The 17,646-nt window shown below is 37.1% G+C and overlaps 2 protein-coding genes across 3 annotated transcripts in view; one reads left to right on the top strand and one right to left on the bottom strand.

The window, feature by feature from the left end:
- Positions 1-260: 260 nt before the first annotated feature.
- Positions 261-3,956, top strand: LOC106918279 (uncharacterized). Its single transcript, XM_014987887.2, has 5 exons — positions 261-392; positions 1,633-2,263; positions 2,939-3,178; positions 3,459-3,711; positions 3,818-3,956. Exons 1-5 carry the CDS (start codon positions 268-270, stop codon positions 3,913-3,915), a joined length of 1,347 nt encoding a protein of 448 aa, XP_014843373.1. The 5' UTR covers positions 261-267; the 3' UTR covers positions 3,916-3,956.
- Positions 3,957-4,306: 350 nt separating this feature from the next.
- mitfb (melanocyte inducing transcription factor b) overlaps positions 4,307-17,646 on the bottom strand; it is a 31,959-nt gene continuing 18,619 nt past the window's right edge. Inside the window, exons 3-10 of one of the 2 annotated variants that reach the window (XM_014987884.2) lie at positions 12,475-12,690; positions 12,289-12,384; positions 11,791-11,908; positions 11,537-11,629; positions 11,360-11,416; positions 10,113-10,188; positions 8,841-8,988; positions 4,307-8,280 (exon numbers count right to left, since the gene is read on the bottom strand). In XM_014987884.2, coding sequence (XP_014843370.2) covers positions 7,882-8,280; positions 8,841-8,988; positions 10,113-10,188; positions 11,360-11,416; positions 11,537-11,629; positions 11,791-11,908; positions 12,289-12,384; positions 12,475-12,690 — 1,203 coding nt within the window. In that variant the 3' untranslated portion in view covers positions 4,307-7,881. The remainder of the gene's footprint in view (positions 8,281-8,840; positions 8,989-10,112; positions 10,189-11,359; positions 11,417-11,536; positions 11,630-11,790; positions 11,909-12,288; positions 12,385-12,474; positions 12,691-17,646) is intronic. The other variant, XM_014987885.2, reaches the window with a different exon arrangement.

The raw sequence follows: 17,646 nt of genomic DNA, 5'->3' as shown, positions 1-17,646 counted from the left end.
GCAGCAATAGAACAACTGTGGATGAGAAAACTCATCCATTCAAACATTTTTTAATTCAGTATCTCCACTCCTATAAGTTCACATGCTTGTGATGAAGTCTTAATAAATCCTGAGCACAGAGAACATGTACTGTAACACACGCCTGTGGGGTTGGCTGGAGCAGTGGGGGGGTTACTGTACTTTTAGCTGCGATCATGTTCACTGGCATCCTGTAAGTCGCCTCTTGACGCAAAGTGGGTACATGTGGAAGGTAACGACTCTGGAGACATGAATTCAAGCAACACCAAATGTTCAGATCGAACAGAGTTCAATCTGGTCCAAGTGAATGGAACGTGGACTCGACACGCTGCACAGTGCCAAGACAAGGAGGGAAAACTTTCAGATGCTAAAATGTAAGTATGTGGTGAACGAAAATGATCGGTGTAAAAACTTTACCTACGGTGGAAACTGACATTCAGCTTACAAGAAGGCTGGTGTTGATCTGGGCATTCTTAGAAAATAAAAACACTGCCCCTTCATATGATCATCTTTCCTTCATAAAGTATGTCTGTGTTACATTTAGTTTATGTCCAAGCTCACTGTACGCAGACCCTCATGTCTAAGGTAGTCAAGTCCATGGACAGAGTGAGTGGAAATGCCTTTCTATTTTAAGCTGCTGCACCATGTTAAACATCTACAGCACTGCCAGAAGAGAGCAGTTTCCATGTTAACGATGCAAGACTTTATTTTAATTCAAGTGAGACTGTTGAAAATGATGCATATTTTGGTTACAAAACCCCAGATTTAGCAGCTCCCCATATAAACCTCAGTTTTGAACAATTTTTACAGTGCTACAAAATGTTTTGAGCCAACATTCGTCGTTCATATTTTGTTTCCAAATCACCAGACTTCACTAAAAACCTTAAGTAGTTTTGATCAAAATTTCTTGAGACTTTCTGCAGAGATCTTTGGAAGTTTTTCTTTGGACATCTTAACTCTAACTAAACGGAAAGGATAAAATAATATTAAATCAACTGAAAAGAGAAAATTATTCAATTTTCAGTTGGATCCACAGACACTTAATAAAAAAAAGTTTTTTTGAATCATTATTATTATTTTTTAGGTTGAATCCCTAAAGAAAAACACATTACCACACAATGACAAAAAATAGCTATCTTGTGTTGGGACTTTGTTGGATCCTTTGTCTTTTTTCCCCAGAGATATGACTTTCAGATACTATTAATCTAGAGTAAATTTGTTTTAGGCCTGATGCTTACCTTGTCTTTTACATGATCGCTTTATTCATTTCCAAGCAGACATTGCATAAAATATTGCCAGGTACAAGAACTGAGCAGAAACTGAATTGATTAAGAACCAAATTCAAATAAAAACTGAAAAATGAAACATCCAGCAACCCCAAACATCTGTGCATTAAACCTACATTTAGGATTCAGAGACAAAGTATTTGAAGCAATAATATGACCCTTAAAAATCCTTTCAAGTACAGTTCCACTACCACTGTTTTTTCTGTATCACACTTGCATGAAACAACTTAAATTAATAGTAAATACAACAATGTAGTTTTGATTGTAACATAATGCCAAACACTAAATCAATTCTTCCTTTTGTTGCTTTGGTGTGAATGACATTCAGATATGAGAACAAATCAGATCAAGGAGTTTCCTGGACGGTGGTGAGCCCCGTTGTTTTCACCTACAGAGTCATTCAGTGTAAAGACCTGCTGGATCCCAGGAATGACACTTTGCTCCGTGGACACACAGAAGACCAAGAACTTAAAGGCACCACGAGTAACTCAGAACCTGTGAAACGATTTGTTGTGATTGATAAAACTGTACATGAATTGTACGGCTCTAAGGTTTCTCAATACTTTGATGCCAAGGGAGTCATTTACAAGATCCTTCCTCTGCCCACCACTGAGGAGAATAAGAACATGGAGTTAGTGACCAAGATCCTGGAGGAAGTTCACCAGTTTGGGATTGACAGACGTTCGGAGCCAATCATCGCGCTCGGAGGCGGAGTCTGTTTGGACGTGGTTGGTCTGGCAGCGTCGCTCTACCGACGAAGGACGCCGTATGTTAGGGTGCCGACGACTCTGCTGTCGTACATTGACGCCAGCGTCGGGGCAAAAACGGGGGTCAACTTTGGTGGGGGGAAAAACAAGCTGGGAAGCTACGTTCCACCAGTGGCGACATTTTTAGACAGCTCATTCTTCCAAACTCTGCCTCTACGGCAGATCTCCAATGGACTTGCAGAGATGCTAAAGGTGCTTGTCTGTCCATGAGCATGGATTGATGAACGTTCTTGCATGTGGAACAATAATTGTGGGATTTCTGTGAAGCACACAAACTAACTCGGTTGTCAAATCACTCAGTTAAACACATTTTAGCCTTGTTGATATGATTCAACCATCTTGTAAATCCTAAACAAACCAGAAACGCCATCTTGCTGCAAGACCGCAGCACTAAAAATGGCACCACTTAGCAGCAAACGTTTTAAATTATAGAATGATTTAAAATAAATCTTTAATAAGATTTTATACTATATTAAATTAATACTTGATGCTAATATATATTTTTAATATTACATATAATTTCTATTAGTAGAATTAATAAAAAATCATTTCGTTTTAACATTTAATGCTCCACTAATTAAAATAATTTTTACAGTATGCCAAATTAATTAATTTGTTGCAACTTTTACTACTTTTGTTTTCTTTCCTTGTGAATTATGTTCACAAAATAAAAATAAAAATAGATGGTTCACCATTCATTAGAAAATATTCTTTATATTAACTTCTTACAAGGATGCATGTGGCAGTGCAGAATATATTATTTAAACACGTCTGTTTGGACCAAGTTGTACGTCACAAATTAGTTTCATACCTGATTTTATTTAATATTCAGCTTCGATAGTGAGCGTATTGATGTAATGATTTCAGATGGCCCTGATGAAGCACCGTGGCCTATTTGAGCTGCTCGAGGTGAACGGCAGAAAAATGCTGCATGCCAAGCTGCAGCCCTCCGAGACCGGCGGTGGCTCCGCACAGGAAGACGTTGCTGCAGCATCCATGCGCATCGCCACAGAAACAATGCTGGAGGAGCTGGCTCCAAATTTGTGGGAGGATGATCTGGATCGGCTGGTGGATTTTGGGCACATTATCAGCCCTGAGCTAGAAATGGTAAAGGAACAGTTTTCAATGTATTTTACTGTGCCAATACACAAACTAACAAAAAGCATGTTCATCAGCAGGGGAAACTTCTGGAACACAAAGTGAAGAATATGTTTATACAATTTGTCATAAAACATAACAAAAAAAAAAAAACAAGAAAACATAAAAACAAGTATTACACATTTTAAAATATGTATAATATCAGTGAACATTGGCAGTAATGCATTTGCAAACAATCCATCTTGTTATAAGTGCAGCTAACGAGTTTCCATCTTTTCTGACCACCCAGAGGGTTTTGCCAGCGCTGCTTCACGGGGAGGCAGTCAGCATCGATATGTCCTTCATGGTGTATGTGGCTCATCAAAAGGGGCTTCTGACAACACAGGAGAAGAGCCGCATTATTCAGTGCATGCTGGGTATGGAGCTACCTGTGTGGCACCAGGAATGCTCCCTGGTCCTGGTGCAGAAATCTTTCAGGGAGCGTCTGAGGCACTCGGCCGGCTCCCTGAGGATGCCTCTACCAACAGGGCTTGGAAGAGCAGGTGAAGTAATACATTTTTTTGGCCAGTATTTGATGTGTTGGTATCTTTAATTACCAGTGTCAGTAATAGAATAATAAAAAAATTTTTAATTTTATTAATTTTACAGAAATCTTCCATGACATGATAGAAGACGATGTCATATATCAAGCCTTTCAGAAGTGGACAGAAGAACTTTCTACCTTTGCTAGTAACCAAATAAACTAATATTAATAAAACAAACAAAATCAGCAGTGCTAACTGTAAAACCATATTCTGTGTCTTTACATATTCAAAATATGGTCCATAAAAAATTGGGACATGATGGTAACATCATGGCAAGTCCAGGAATAGATTTTATTACTCAAGTTAAAATGCATTCATAAAATTAGAAAATGCATCTCTACAGAATATGCTTAAAGATCTATAACTTTATTCCAAGTGATTTTTAACAAAGTTTGAACAGCATCCATGTTTACAGCCTATAAATGTAATAGCTTAGGAATAGTATAATTTAGCAGCTGTGTAAATCTCCGTAAGGAACGACATTTTTTTTTATTTAAATTATTAGATGTGCAATATTTTTAAAATTGCAGAGAAAACACACACGGTCAAAAAGTCCAAATAAATCTTTTAATATTTCTAACAGAGTAGTTTAACATCAAGTACCAATGAGTGTGAGTTAACAAATCAGTGGGCGCAGTAAGTATTGCAACACTTATCTCTTAATAACTGTGACAATGAAAACAGTAGTAGAACACTTTATGAACCACAGGAATAAACTTGTTCAGACACTCAAGTACCAAGATAAAATGGTTCTTCATTAGTGGATTTAAAACACACCACAAAATATCGAAGTGCAACACCCAACCTTTAAACCAGGAGCTACTTGCTCTTGATTGAAAGGTTGCGTGTTATTCTTATTACCCTAAATCTTACAATCATAAGGGTCCATCTGCAGTGACTCAATGGTCACATACAAGCTTTTTTACTGGCTTTCAATGAGTTGGTACAGAGTGTACTCAGTAGATTGTAACACTGTGTGACGCATGACAAAATGCGACAAAATATATATATTAAAAAAATGTTATTCTTGGAACCATGTCTTTCATACTGCTTAAACAATTTTTACCAAAACTATATTTTACAGACTAGCATTACAGCTCCTGTTTCTGGCAAAAGGTTATGAAAGACACCATCAGCAGCTCAAAACCTATAGTTTGTACAAATATACTGCATCTTTCATTGTTGGCACAATTACTCAACTACATTCATGCTACAGTCAGAAAGATTTTAAATGTTCAGTGTTATTCTAAGAACACACAGCACAACAGCAATATCTGAAGCTTAAAAGTGTTCAGTAATAAATACATATGTACGCTGTATTTAAAGACAACAACAAACAGTGGTTCAATTATGTTGCCGTTTTTTTTTTTTTCAAGCAAATACTAAAACCAGCCTACACTATCTTTAACTAAATGCTAACATTTGATAATTGGGAGTAAAAAGGACACTATAAATCAGGTTAGTGTAAATGGTCTTTAATTTGAAAGGTATTTGGTCACAATTCAAATTGGTGGACAGACTCAAACTAAGAAGGTTCATATTTTCCAACCTACAGGTCTTTGGGCTCAAGGAGTTTTCAAAGAGTTCTTTCCGAAATCCAGAAATGTTCACCTGTTAGTGGTAGCAAAGTGGTAAAGTGGTAGTCAAAGTAAAGTGGCCATGATTGCATCCCATAAGCTATTCGTCAAAATTCCCACAATGAACCTTTTTATTTAAATAAATCCATCTTGTGCATTAGCTTGAGACACTGGTGGTTTCCGTTTCTAATCTGCAAATGAATTCCTCTGTTTCTCGTGTCCCTCCAAAACCTTTTGTTAGCGGACATATTTTTTAAGGCTATTTCAGGTTGGCCACTTCCTGTCTTTATTTAGCCAAGAAAACTGCTGAAAATTTGGCTTCTACATATGTCTGCATGCTTTGATTGGTCGTTAAATTTATAACTTTTGGAGCTCCATTTTAAACGTAGCTTTTCAGCCATCTTTTCCCACTTTACCCTTTAACATTTTCATCTTGTTTACACCGTTGTCTAAATTTAGCTTTTGGAGGCTAGTTGTTGTAAACATTAATCTTTGCGAGTCATACTTCCTTTGGCGCCATTGGTCTAGCTCACAGGTACAAGCCAGCTATTTTTTCAGAGGTAAAAGTAAAGCTTGACAGTTTGTGACCCTAAATTAAAAAAAAAAAATTCTGCATCCAAGAGCTAAGCAAAGTACTTACTGTAAAAATACATTACAGTCTGTCATATATGCTCATTTAATTACATCTTTGTCTTTTTAATCATGTTTGAATTTAAACATGTTTCACTACTCACTCTTTGTGAAGTACTTTGTGATTTCTACTTGCAAAAGGTGTTTATATATAAGACGGACTTACTAATTTACTAAGATGTTATAGGTTTCATTAAATACTGAACACTTTGAAGTGTTTAGCAAATTATTTCTTGTGGTTCTTGAGTTTAAGAGATGCAGTTTGTTTTCTCACACTGACCAAAAGTCATTTCCTGTCACTTTTGGAAGGGATTTTAAACCTTATTTCTTTAGTCTATAAAGCACCAAATACCAGCATAATCATTCTCAAAATATTGCATGATTCCTCATATATTACCAAGGTAACAGAAGGCACTTAAATGAAATGGAAATTGAATTATTACTGTCAAAGGCTACTTCATAAATGACAACTTCAAGACATGATGCGTCACAGGCACAACTTCAAACATTGCATAGTTTGACAAAACGGAGACTGTGCTGCGTCAGAGATATCAGTAATGGCACATGGTTATTCAGCAACAACTTTTGCAAACTGCAGAAATATACAGCACATGTGTACTTCGGTTACTCGACTCTCAAGTAAAACATTGTACGTTTCTGCACAAAAGCCCAACAAACTACAGTTCAGTTCACAGAGGTTAATTCAGTGTTTGGACAATTTCATGCATTTCAGACAAAATCAGTCTCCTTATTCTCAGCATTAAAAATTTCACATACTGATAAAAAAAACAAAACAAACAAAAAAACCCCCGCCCTGAATGTAAAATGCTACTGAAGTGGTACAAATATGACTAATATAAAAAAATCTGAGGATAGAGAGCAACACCTCTGCAGTGTTTCATTACTGTGTGCTAAGATCTCCAACAATCCCGTGTCTTATTACTGCTTATATAAACTCAGTCTCATATTTCAAGACAATTTTTGAAACTAACTTTTATGGTTTTGGCAGTGAATAATATATTGGTAATTTATCTATTGCAGCCTAAAGAGCACTTTGTAGTTAAAAGGCATTGTGCTGAAACTTTAGCCTCTCTTTGTAGTTTGATGTTTCCTCATAATGCTAAGTAAAAGTGTTGAATTTGTGTATTTTAAAAATCTTGACGGAAATTTTGGGGAGATACTTATTTTAAGAGTGATTTCAGCTTCTCTCTGTCCTTTTCTAATAAATACGACACTTTTCAGGGGAATGTTTAGATACAATTATGTCTAGAAAGAGTCATAAATAGGATAAAATTAACAAACGTTTAATATTTATCATGCAAGTAATTTCACCTGGAAGACCGACAGAATCAGCTAATGTGTGCATAGCAATACAACGATAATGTACAAACTTTTTAATAAGGCATTGGCACATTCAAGTTCAATCTAAGACACAAGGAGTGTAAAGCACTATAGTAATAAATATCCTTCCTTCTATTATTGCTACTGATTTTCAAAGGAGTGTTTACCTCACCACAAATATCTACACCTCTGACTGTGATTTATAGTTTCCCTAGATTCTTTGGAATCAATAGAAAAAACAAAACAAAACACACAATCTAATCTCTATCGAAAGATAAATGTATAATTTTTAAATATAAAAACATCTAATTTTTGTAACTCATTGTCACCAAAGCATTGATTAAAGAAAATACTTTGAAATCAGTCCTTGTAGTCATGGTTGAAAGCTTAGAAAGACAAACAATAGGGGGAAAAAAAAGAATGAAATGGAGGCGATACGACATGTAAACATAAAAATGAAAAGAAAGGTAACCCTCCCCCCCCCACAAAACAAAGAATAACTGCACCTGTGTTAGCCTCTTGTTTTCTGGAAAGATGGAGGGATTAAAGATACAGAAAAAGTGTCTACCACTAGGGTGCGCTAACAGCCTTCTTCATTCTCATCCATGCTGACGCTGCTCTTGCGACTGCTGTCCTTTGAAGTGTCTGGGGAGACGGAAGAGAGCAAAGGGTCCCCACCTCTGACGGGTGATAAGTTGTCTTCCATGAGGATGTCATTGAGTTTGGATCCTGCTTTGCCGTGAACGCTGCCGTAGTGGCCCTCCGGGAAGTTGGAGTGGCCTTTGGTCAGCTCCAGCGTGCTGGGTTGCTCCGGAGTGCCGGCGGGGTGGTGTTGGTGGTGAGGGTGGAGCGTGTACAGGTCTTGTTGACAGTCCTCCAGAGCGGACTCCTGCTTAATGGGCCGCACCCCAGCTTCGGCAGAGCAGAGTGCCGAGGACGTGATGGCCAGACCGTGAGCCCGAGCCTGCATCTCCAGCTCCTGCAAGGTACAAGAGAGTGACTTTAAGGTTTGTGTGTCTTTTATGCGTCAGGCAATATCCATCTGTCAAACAGGTTAGCAGAGATGAGGTCCTTTAGAGAGACATTTACATTCTCACTGTTACATTTCTATACTTACAACTACAAACTTGAATGTATTTTCTTAGTATTTTAAGTGACAGACCAAGACAGGCAAAGTTTACAAATATTTCTTTAAATAAAAATCAGATATGTGTTGCATGCATTTGTTTTCAAGCACATAAATTGTAGCGAAAATATATTTTCTATATCATTGTATTACAGCTGCAAGTCTAATACTTGATGCTTTTTGTCAGATTTCATTTAAAAAAAGATGGAAGTTTTTTATTCGATTTTTTTCACTTCACAATATGCACCATTTTCTGTTGGTCTGTCATAATCGATTCAAATAGAATACCTTAAAGTTTGTGTTTGTAAACTGATAAAATATGAAAGAGTTGCTGAATCCTTTTGAAAGGCACAGTACAGGTTTACACATAATATGCCATAATGGGCATTACTCCGTTCTCTTGATATATTTACCTGTATTCTGAGCATCAAATGTCGGTTGGCGTGCTCAAGTTTTTTCTGGCGGTTCTCCAGCTCCTTGGCCCTCTGCTGTTCTCGCTGCAGCTTTCGGATGTAATCCACTGATGCCTTCAGGATGGTGCCTTTGTTCCAGCGCATGTCTCTAAAAATCACAAAGATGCCATTATGCCTTTGCTTGACATTCTCAACATTAAGAGTTGCTTTAAGACAAAAAATGAGAAAAGTTTGGTATTTAACAACATGTGATTGCAGTGTTTCAGATTGAAAACCTCTAAAATGCTATAAGAGCAAGACTAGCAAGGAGTGCTTCAGAGCTGCAACATCACAGGCTAAAACGATACGATGTGAGGATTAAATTAAAAAAAGAATAATGTCAGAGAAAATGAATTATATATAGATATATAATGGTAATGTCTGAGGGGAGTGGGTTTATCAGAATAAAAAGTAGGGCTTTCAAACAACTAGCAAATGTAATATTCAGGGTGAACCACAGACTGTGCAGCAACCCTTACTGATTCACTTATGGTCACATTTAGCCTTCAAGCAGAACATGGGTTATCAAATACACCAACGTGTAGTTTTAAAGTTCAGCTGCAGCTAATACAAGAATTCATCAGTTACACAAATCAAGAGCATTGCCTCAGATGTTACAGCGTTTTCTGGAGCAAAATCCCCCTTGTGGGTTTCCTCAAACAACGTTTCCTTGAGTTTCTGTTTGCAGAGATAGCAGCATAGAGAGGGGACTTTGCAATAAAAAATAATATTAAAGGAATACAGATTTTATATATATATATACACTGCTCAAAAAATAAAGGGAACACTCAAATAACACATCCTAGATCTGAATGAATGAAATATTCTCATTGAATACTTTATTCTGTACAAAGTTGAATGTGCTGACAACAAAATCACATAAAAATCATCAATGGAAATCAAATTTATTAACCAATGGAGGCCTGGATTTGGAGCCACACACAAAATTAAAGTGAAATGTTCCCTTTATTTTTTGAGAAGTATATATATATATATATATATATATATATATATATATATATATATATATATATATATTCATTCTAGAACAGGTTTAACTTTTCTATTCCTTTTATGTTTACAGTGTTAGGAAGATATATCTTCACAATCAGTTACAGAAACCACATACTGTTATAATCTTCAGATATGAGAATACGACAATCCAAAGAAAGCATGAATCAGTTTATTTTTTTCAAGCTTTCTGAAGCAAAATCCAAGCAATGGGAAACTTACGGGTCATTGGATTTTGGAATCAAAGTCCCCAACTCCTTGATACGATCATTGATGTTAAACCGTCGTCTTCGTTCAACTGCAAAACAAGCGAGGAAGTAAACAAACATAGCTCCAAGATTTATTAAAGAGCAACTGTACTATTTCAGAGCCAGAAACTTAAAACCCTTCAATATGAAAAAAAAAATCCCAAATGGCTCTACATTATTTTAAAAATAAGAAATACATGATGTAGTATAAGGATGTTGACTTTGTGTAGTTAACCGGAGATATGAAACGCTAGCAAAAAAAATGTAGTATTCTCTAAAATTAAAATGCGTTCTAAACTAAATTTTGTCATAAGGATGTATGGTCACTTATTGGCAACTCAAAAAAGATGCAGTGGGCACTTTTTACTTCCCTCATAGCTCCTAAACGCAAGAAAAATGAGTGAAAATAGTGACAGAAGACAGGGCAGATTTCTTATTAGAGTATGAAACAACTCAAACATTGGATTCAAAGGACAGGAAAAAAAACAAAGTTGTAAGAGAAAGAAATTACATAGTTCATACTATTAATGATAAGAGCAATAAGTCAGCAGTCAGACGATCAAAGAGCACATTCCTTCTGGAAGAAAAACTCGTCTAAGGCTGCTGTCAGTACAACACATCCGATAACGACTACGCATTAATCTGTAAACTTCTATAAACAACAACTCTATAAATTGTCCTTCTCTATATACTTATTATTAGGTACAGTGACTCATATTTTTGAGTATCACAGCTATATGACGGAGAAAGTGGGGCAGTATGTAGTGTGGTAGATTCCCAATCCTTGACGCTGTAATCCAGAGATTTGAATCCCAAACCCCAAATTCTTTAGCTCTGCAGGCTGTTCAGAAATGTTTCCTTACTTCCAGCTTCTCACTGGACAAATCAATATTTGCTCATTAAAAAACAAAACAAAACAAAAAAACACTCAATACTTCACCATTGCTACTTTTATCTGGCATGCTCAGTTTTTGCATCGATGCCATAGCTTGGTGTTTGCATATGAGGTCATCCCTCTCAAGTTTCAGCTGTGTTCTGTTTGTGTTTTTACCATTTTATAGTTCTAGATTTTCGATGTAGAAATGAACATGATCAAAATGAATAAGAAATAAAGACATCATTGAAAGGGATTTTTAAGTTATTTGGATAGTGCGTCAAGCAAAACAGTTTGTCAAACGTTAATTTTGGCAAACAAAATAGGATGCTGCGATTGGAACTTACTCAAATTATGGTTGTCTTTCTTCTGCCTTTCTTTTGCGAGGGCTCTTACCTCAGCTTCTGGGAAAAGGTGCTTTGGTTAGTTCAAATTAATGGTGCAATAAATGCTTTACATGTGATTTGAAAGAAACGGCACTGGTGTTGTGTAGTTTGGAGATAAATACTGAGACTGAGACGTACCCACAGGGAATCCCTCTGGCCTTTGATAGGTGTCAAATTTTCCACAGGATCCAGTCTTGTCCAGCATGTGCATGATGGCCGGGGATTGAGACACTACGTAGCAGATAACAAGAAAAATACACAATCAGTGCAAAAAAGCCTGTATATTCATCATCCCAACCCCCAGGCAGGTAATATTGTTAAAGAATTGATGCAATCGTAAATTTAAATCCATAGCCACCCTCTGTGTGAGATCTGCTCTGCTTCCTGCTCACCTGAGTATTCCCTTTTGATGTTAGAAAGGTTGGCAGGGCAGGAGTTACTGACGGGCAGGCCCTGCTGAGGCATGCCCTGATTACCGTACATGTCCATGAGGTTAGCAGGTACAGGGATCTGGGGGAGCGACGGAGAGAATACATCCATCTTTATTATAGAGGATTATCAAACTACAGTCATCAGAATGACGCTGCGGTGGGTAAATGTCAGATTTGATGTTAGGGTTTTTATTGCAGTCAGGCAAATGGCATCACTCTGTGATCCGCCAATACGGCACCAAGCACTTACTGAACTCATTAATTACCACATGCTTTACTGTTTATTAGTGAGAAAAGTAAATAAATGTGCAGAACCACATGGACGTCGCTTGAAGATGTAAGCTCAAAAATGTCAGGCTATTTCCATTAGCATGCAGATCATTTATTCTCAGTCTCTTATATGTTGTGACCTTTCACAGACAGTTCTGTGCCAACAGTAACGCCAGAAAACTCACACACCGTGTTTGCCATCTGCAGTCCGGGGTCCATCAAGCCGAGGATCTCATCACTGTAACTGGACTCCAGACTAATAATGTCGTCAATGACATCATCCATCTGCAATCAAGACACAAAAGCCGAGAGTCAATTAGCTTTATTAACGCAAAATGTGAAAGCACAAGGCGTTTACAACGAGACCGCTCACACCTCTTTCTCGCAGTTAGAGTTGAGGGTCAGTAAGGCCATAGGGCTGTTGGGGGCGCTGTTGCCCGGCCCTGGCGGCATGCCCCCGTGGTCAGAGGACTGGTTGGGGCAGGGCAAGCTCAACGCCTGGGAGCCAAGCTTTCCCAGGTACCGCTTCACTTGCTGCTGCTGCGAGCGCTGGATGTGGTACTTGGTTGGGTTTTCCAAATGAGTCTGAACCTGTTGATCGAAAGCAGAAAACATAATACTCTGAGATTAGGGTGACGCCTAATAGGTAGGAGAAGGTCAACAAAGGAACAGTTTTACTTAAACATCCGAGTTGTTGCAAAAATATTTCTCAAACTTGTCTGATAAATCGCTATCCATGTCCCCCTTTGACTATGGTGAAAGCTTAAACTACTATTATGAGCTTCAGATGTTAAAATGAGTGGCTAAATTAAAAATGTAACTACAGCTTACGAGAATTTGAGGCTTTCATTTGGAAGCGTATTTCCTGAGTGAGACCGCCGTGTTGACAGAGGTGTCAAAAAAAGACTTTTTGTTGTGCTGGGCGACAAACTCAATTACAAAATAAGTAAAAGCAAAAACAAAAGAAATCTGAACTGAGCTTGAAAAGAAATGAAGTCTATCGTATTTTGAAAAGAACATGTTTAATGAATTTTGGGATGAAAACTACCTTAGAACTGATAACAGATTCTTCAAACGACCGTCCTTTGTGTCAAATTCATCTAAGCAAACAAATGAAAGGGATTCTTAGGTGCGAAGCATCAATCCACGCCCAGAGCATCTGGCTGGTGGTTTCTGATCTGACTGTTCATGTCTGATGTCCAGTAGTCAGCTCCGTCTTGGTCCAGTTCAGCCCGGCATGTCCAATATGCGACAACTGACATGCGCTAACCGATAAGACACACAGAGACACTTCTGGTGTCATTAAGTTTTCCTGAAAATATTGTTAAAATCTTTCTGGTTTCATCTCATTCCCATTAAACTGTGTATCATCTGGTCTTATAAGCTTGATTAATAGTTGCTCCCCTTTTCAACATTGAACTGTAATTCTTTAAAACATTGAGGCTATTATTCTATGTGTGTAAAGGAGCATTTTAAATGTTTTTTACCTTCAGAACCAACCCCGTAAAATATGAATCAAACCTTGAGTCAAATACAGTATTCTACTGTAGTAATATTATTTAAACCAAAGTTTGTGATTTGTACACCCTTTACTCCAACAGTGAAGATTATTTTCTTTCCGTTTTCCTTAAAATTTTCTAAAATCTGGACATATCTTTGCCCCTCTAGTTGCTACAAAGTTTTAGTTTGTCAAATTAAATTACTTTTCAAAAAAAGGACCAATATAATCAAAAAAATGATTCAATATGTTTACAACTTAATTTAAGATGGTGTCGAGTGTTGCCATCCAGCTCTGCACATAAGTTGCAGTTCAGTTTGATATCTGAGGCTCATTAATCCGCCAGCATTAATGAGTCAGAAATGTATATCTGCAGGCAGGCAGACCAACACAACACCCACACACACACACACACACACCTACATACATACACAAACTTCAGAGTGTTTGTCAGACTGTAAAGCGTGTTAAATGGAGCGGAGTCGCTGTAATCCATCTCACATTTGGAGGTCTAAATTTAAACTTTCCTCCGTTTGGCTTGAATATTCGCCAAAAAAACAAAAAAAAAAAATCTCTCAACATCTTTACAAAAATCAACAACCAAAAAAAATGTTTTAAACAATACCCCTGCACTGTTAAATATATTACAACTGGAGTCGAGACAGTGAAGTGGACCAAATTCTGATTAATTAAATATCCTGTTTAGTTTTTTTCTATATAAAAGACATACCTCATAAGGTTGGTATCCAAGCATCTCAAGCATATTTCCTCCTTTGAACCGATAAATTTAAGCAAAAATTAAAAATACAAGCGTGATTTTTTTTTTTTTTTCCTGCCAAGATGCGCTGCAGCAGCTGCCTCCTCTGCTGTGCCTGCTGGAGTGAGAAGACACACATCCAGCTCAGCTTTTCAAAGGCAAGAAAACTAATTAGCTATGCATGTCTGGGAATCTCAGTGAACACAATGATCCTTTTCAAATTTGTGTTGTTTTATGTAAAAGCTGTATTTATTTCTTTATGGCGTGTCACTTGATGTCAGGATACGCTGCCAACAGTTAGGGTCTTTGTTTGAGAAAGCCACTTCTTTAACTGAACCTTGCCCAGGGCTGTGTCTTTGCCCCATCCACTTTTTAACCCATGTGGATGCCTGGTATGTGTTCCCAGTTTAGCGCAGCACAAAGATTAAAGTCTTCTTCATTGTCTTAAGTCGGCACTTTGCTTCTCTAAATGAGTTTATTGAAATGAACAAGAACCTGTCTATTTTTATCACATTAAACACCACAGGTCCAGAATAAACAGTCGGCTAGTTTCTGATATTTCCACTGCATTTGAAAAAAATTCTTTGGTACTCAAACAGTACATGAACTGAAGCAAACAATGACACATGCAAATCCTATGAATAAAAGATAGTTTTCAATCAAACTCTTGTGTTAACAGGAAAACTTTTAAATCAGAGTTAGAGTATAAAACAAGTGCTTAAGCAGATGTCAGTTTGATCAATCATGCAAACAACACAACTTCACACCTACCAAAACAAGTTCATCCAGTCAATCTGAATGGCTGGGCAAGGGAAGCATTAATCAGAGAAGCAGACCAAAGAAACTATGGAGGAGCTGCAGAAATCCAAAGCTCAAAATCTATAAACACGACAACCATGTGTTGTGTGCTTCAGAAATCTGGCATTTGTGGAAGATTTGCAAGAAGGCGGCCGTCACTGAATGCAACAAATAAGATGAGCGTCCAAATATCGCGTTGGTTTGTGGTAAAAATATGGGGAGAAACAGTAAACATTTGGAAGAAAATGCTCTGGTCATATGAGACAAAAGTGAAACTTTTGGTTTATATGCAAAACAGTTATGTGTAGAGAAAAACTAAGAGTCCACATCGTCATGAACACACAGAATTGTTTTTTATCGAATACAGAGAGCTACAACAGAATGAGAAGAACTACTGCTGAACAAAACACAAAGACCTGTTTTACAACAGTCCAAAAAAAAAAGAAAAGAAAAACAATACAATCTAGTAAGGTCCTTTATTGGAAAATCAGATGTACCAGCAACAAGTTGTTAGCACTTTTGTTTTACAGGTACAGCAGTAAAAAAATATTTGTCCTTAGATAGTAAATTGGTACATTTAAAACATAGGATGAGTCTTTCTGTACAGCTATTAAAAATAGTATATTCAGAACCTAAAAAAAATGTGTATTTAAAAAAATGTACAATGTGTGTATAAATATGGAAAGCAGCAACAGGATTTACAAGAAATAAAGCAATATGTATGAAAATCAAATGGGATGTGCAAATAACAGCAGGAATGTAGATACTTCTTGAGTTTGTTGGGAGTCATGGTGTTACTGGTTTTAATCTAACAACTGCTGAAAGGAAGAAACTATAATAATGCTTCATTGTGCACCCAGGACACATAAGTATGCCAATGAAGAAGCTTTTCAGTTTAGCAACAGCTTCATATATGGGGGATGGGGGGGACGCTGTCCAACAGTGAAGTAATCGCAGCCAGAGTGCTTCTGTATCTCAGTATCTGGACTGGATCCTAGGACAGAACTAGCTTATCTAACTGCTTCACCTTTATTACTCTAAAAACTACTGGAAATATATTATGTGAACTGTGGAGATAAAAACTGAACATTTTGGTGCGAAACTAACCAAGATTGTCAAAGACAGAACAACATATCAACAGTCAAACATGGCAGTGATAGTGTGACGGTATGAGCTGCTGTTCAGCTTCAGACATTTGAAGCAATTGATGGAACCAAGAATTTTGCTCTCAGTCAGAAATTCCTGCAGGATAATATCTGGGCCTCAGTGTGTGAACTTAAACTCAAACACACTGGAAGTATGCAGCAGGTCAATGACCCAAAGTAGGCCAGCAATTGTATCTATGAATGGCTAAAAAAAAATTTGTATGTTTTAGAGTGGCCAAGGGAAAGACTGGACTTAAATCTAATTGTTCTTGCCCGACTGTAAGCAAACCATTCATGCTCAAAATGTATCTCAATTAATGAAAATCTTTAAAAACAACCTCTTTGTAATGTAAAATATTCATTGCAAGTTTTAGCAAAAGGTTGATGGCAGTTTTTTTCCCCCTTAAAGGCGGCAAAACCACAAACTGGGTATCACTATGGCTGATGAACTGTGTAAATGTCGAATCAAAGGCAAAACAATTGAGCAGAGTGAAACAAAAGTTAATCATGAAGAGTCAACTAAGCAACTATGAATACTCGGTTAGAAAAAGTTATCAGAGAAATGTTGGTCATGTGATTTAGAAATTACCAAGTACCTTGGAACACAAGCTCATTCAGAGGTGCTTGTCCATGCACAGATACAGCATCATTGTTCTGCAGGAGACACTCATGTGAGCCACGTTAACATACAGTTTATCCTGCAGGTATTCTCATCACAAGACCACTGGGCTGACGCCACTATGGGGGGCACGGTTACCGTTTGTCAGAGACGTATGAGGCACAGCAGTGTTACTCTGGGACAAATAATATGATTTATTACCCATTGGATTGAACAAGAAGTCTTCTGTTAGCTCTCATCATTATGTCACTTTATATTAGTGTTTTGCTACACTGCCAAGATTATTATTTTCTCCGTTATTGGATGTTTTTTTTTTTACTTTTATTAAGTCCTCAAGAGTTTATTTTCTTCAATCCAATAAATTAAAAATCAAATACATGGCTCTTTTTTTTCCACAATTGGAGTCCTTTCAGTGTTTTTCCCATATTTTATGATGAGTTTTGAGAAACCTAAACTACTACTTTATTTAAATTTAACTTTATTCGATGATATTTTAGGTGCAAATAAATATTAAATTTGTCAGGAAAAGCACAAATGTACATAGCCTACTCTGCCTATGTCACTAGAAATCAACAAATAAGATGCTCTAATGTTATCAATGGGCACTGCACAGGTAAAACCTTAATGAAAAAGAATTACATTATGTCTCATTTATATGCCAAACCTATAGCAGTTTAAACCCTCACATCATTATAAAGTACAGTGTTAGATGAACAGCATGGAGAGAAAA

The sequence above is a fragment of the Poecilia mexicana genome, unplaced genomic scaffold (genome assembly GCF_051168715.1).
Source record: "Poecilia mexicana isolate PSO_F unplaced genomic scaffold, ASM5116871v1 scaffold_7, whole genome shotgun sequence".
Taxonomy (NCBI): domain Eukaryota; kingdom Metazoa; phylum Chordata; class Actinopteri; order Cyprinodontiformes; family Poeciliidae; genus Poecilia; species Poecilia mexicana.
The sequence above is the reverse complement of the archived record's forward strand: the minus strand, read 5'-3'. Positions and strand labels throughout refer to the sequence as shown.

Excerpts from the sequence above, each read along its gene's own strand:
- LOC106918279 (XM_014987887.2), top strand. The coding sequence starts at position 268 with ATGAATTCAAGCAACACCAAATGTTCAGATCGAACAGAGTTCAATCTG. Across the intron at positions 393-1,632 it reads AAACTTTCAGATGCTAAAAT|ATATGAGAACAAATCAGATC; the intron begins GTAAGTATGTGG and ends AATGACATTCAG. Across the intron at positions 3,712-3,817 it reads AACAGGGCTTGGAAGAGCAG|AAATCTTCCATGACATGATA; the intron begins GTGAAGTAATAC and ends TTAATTTTACAG.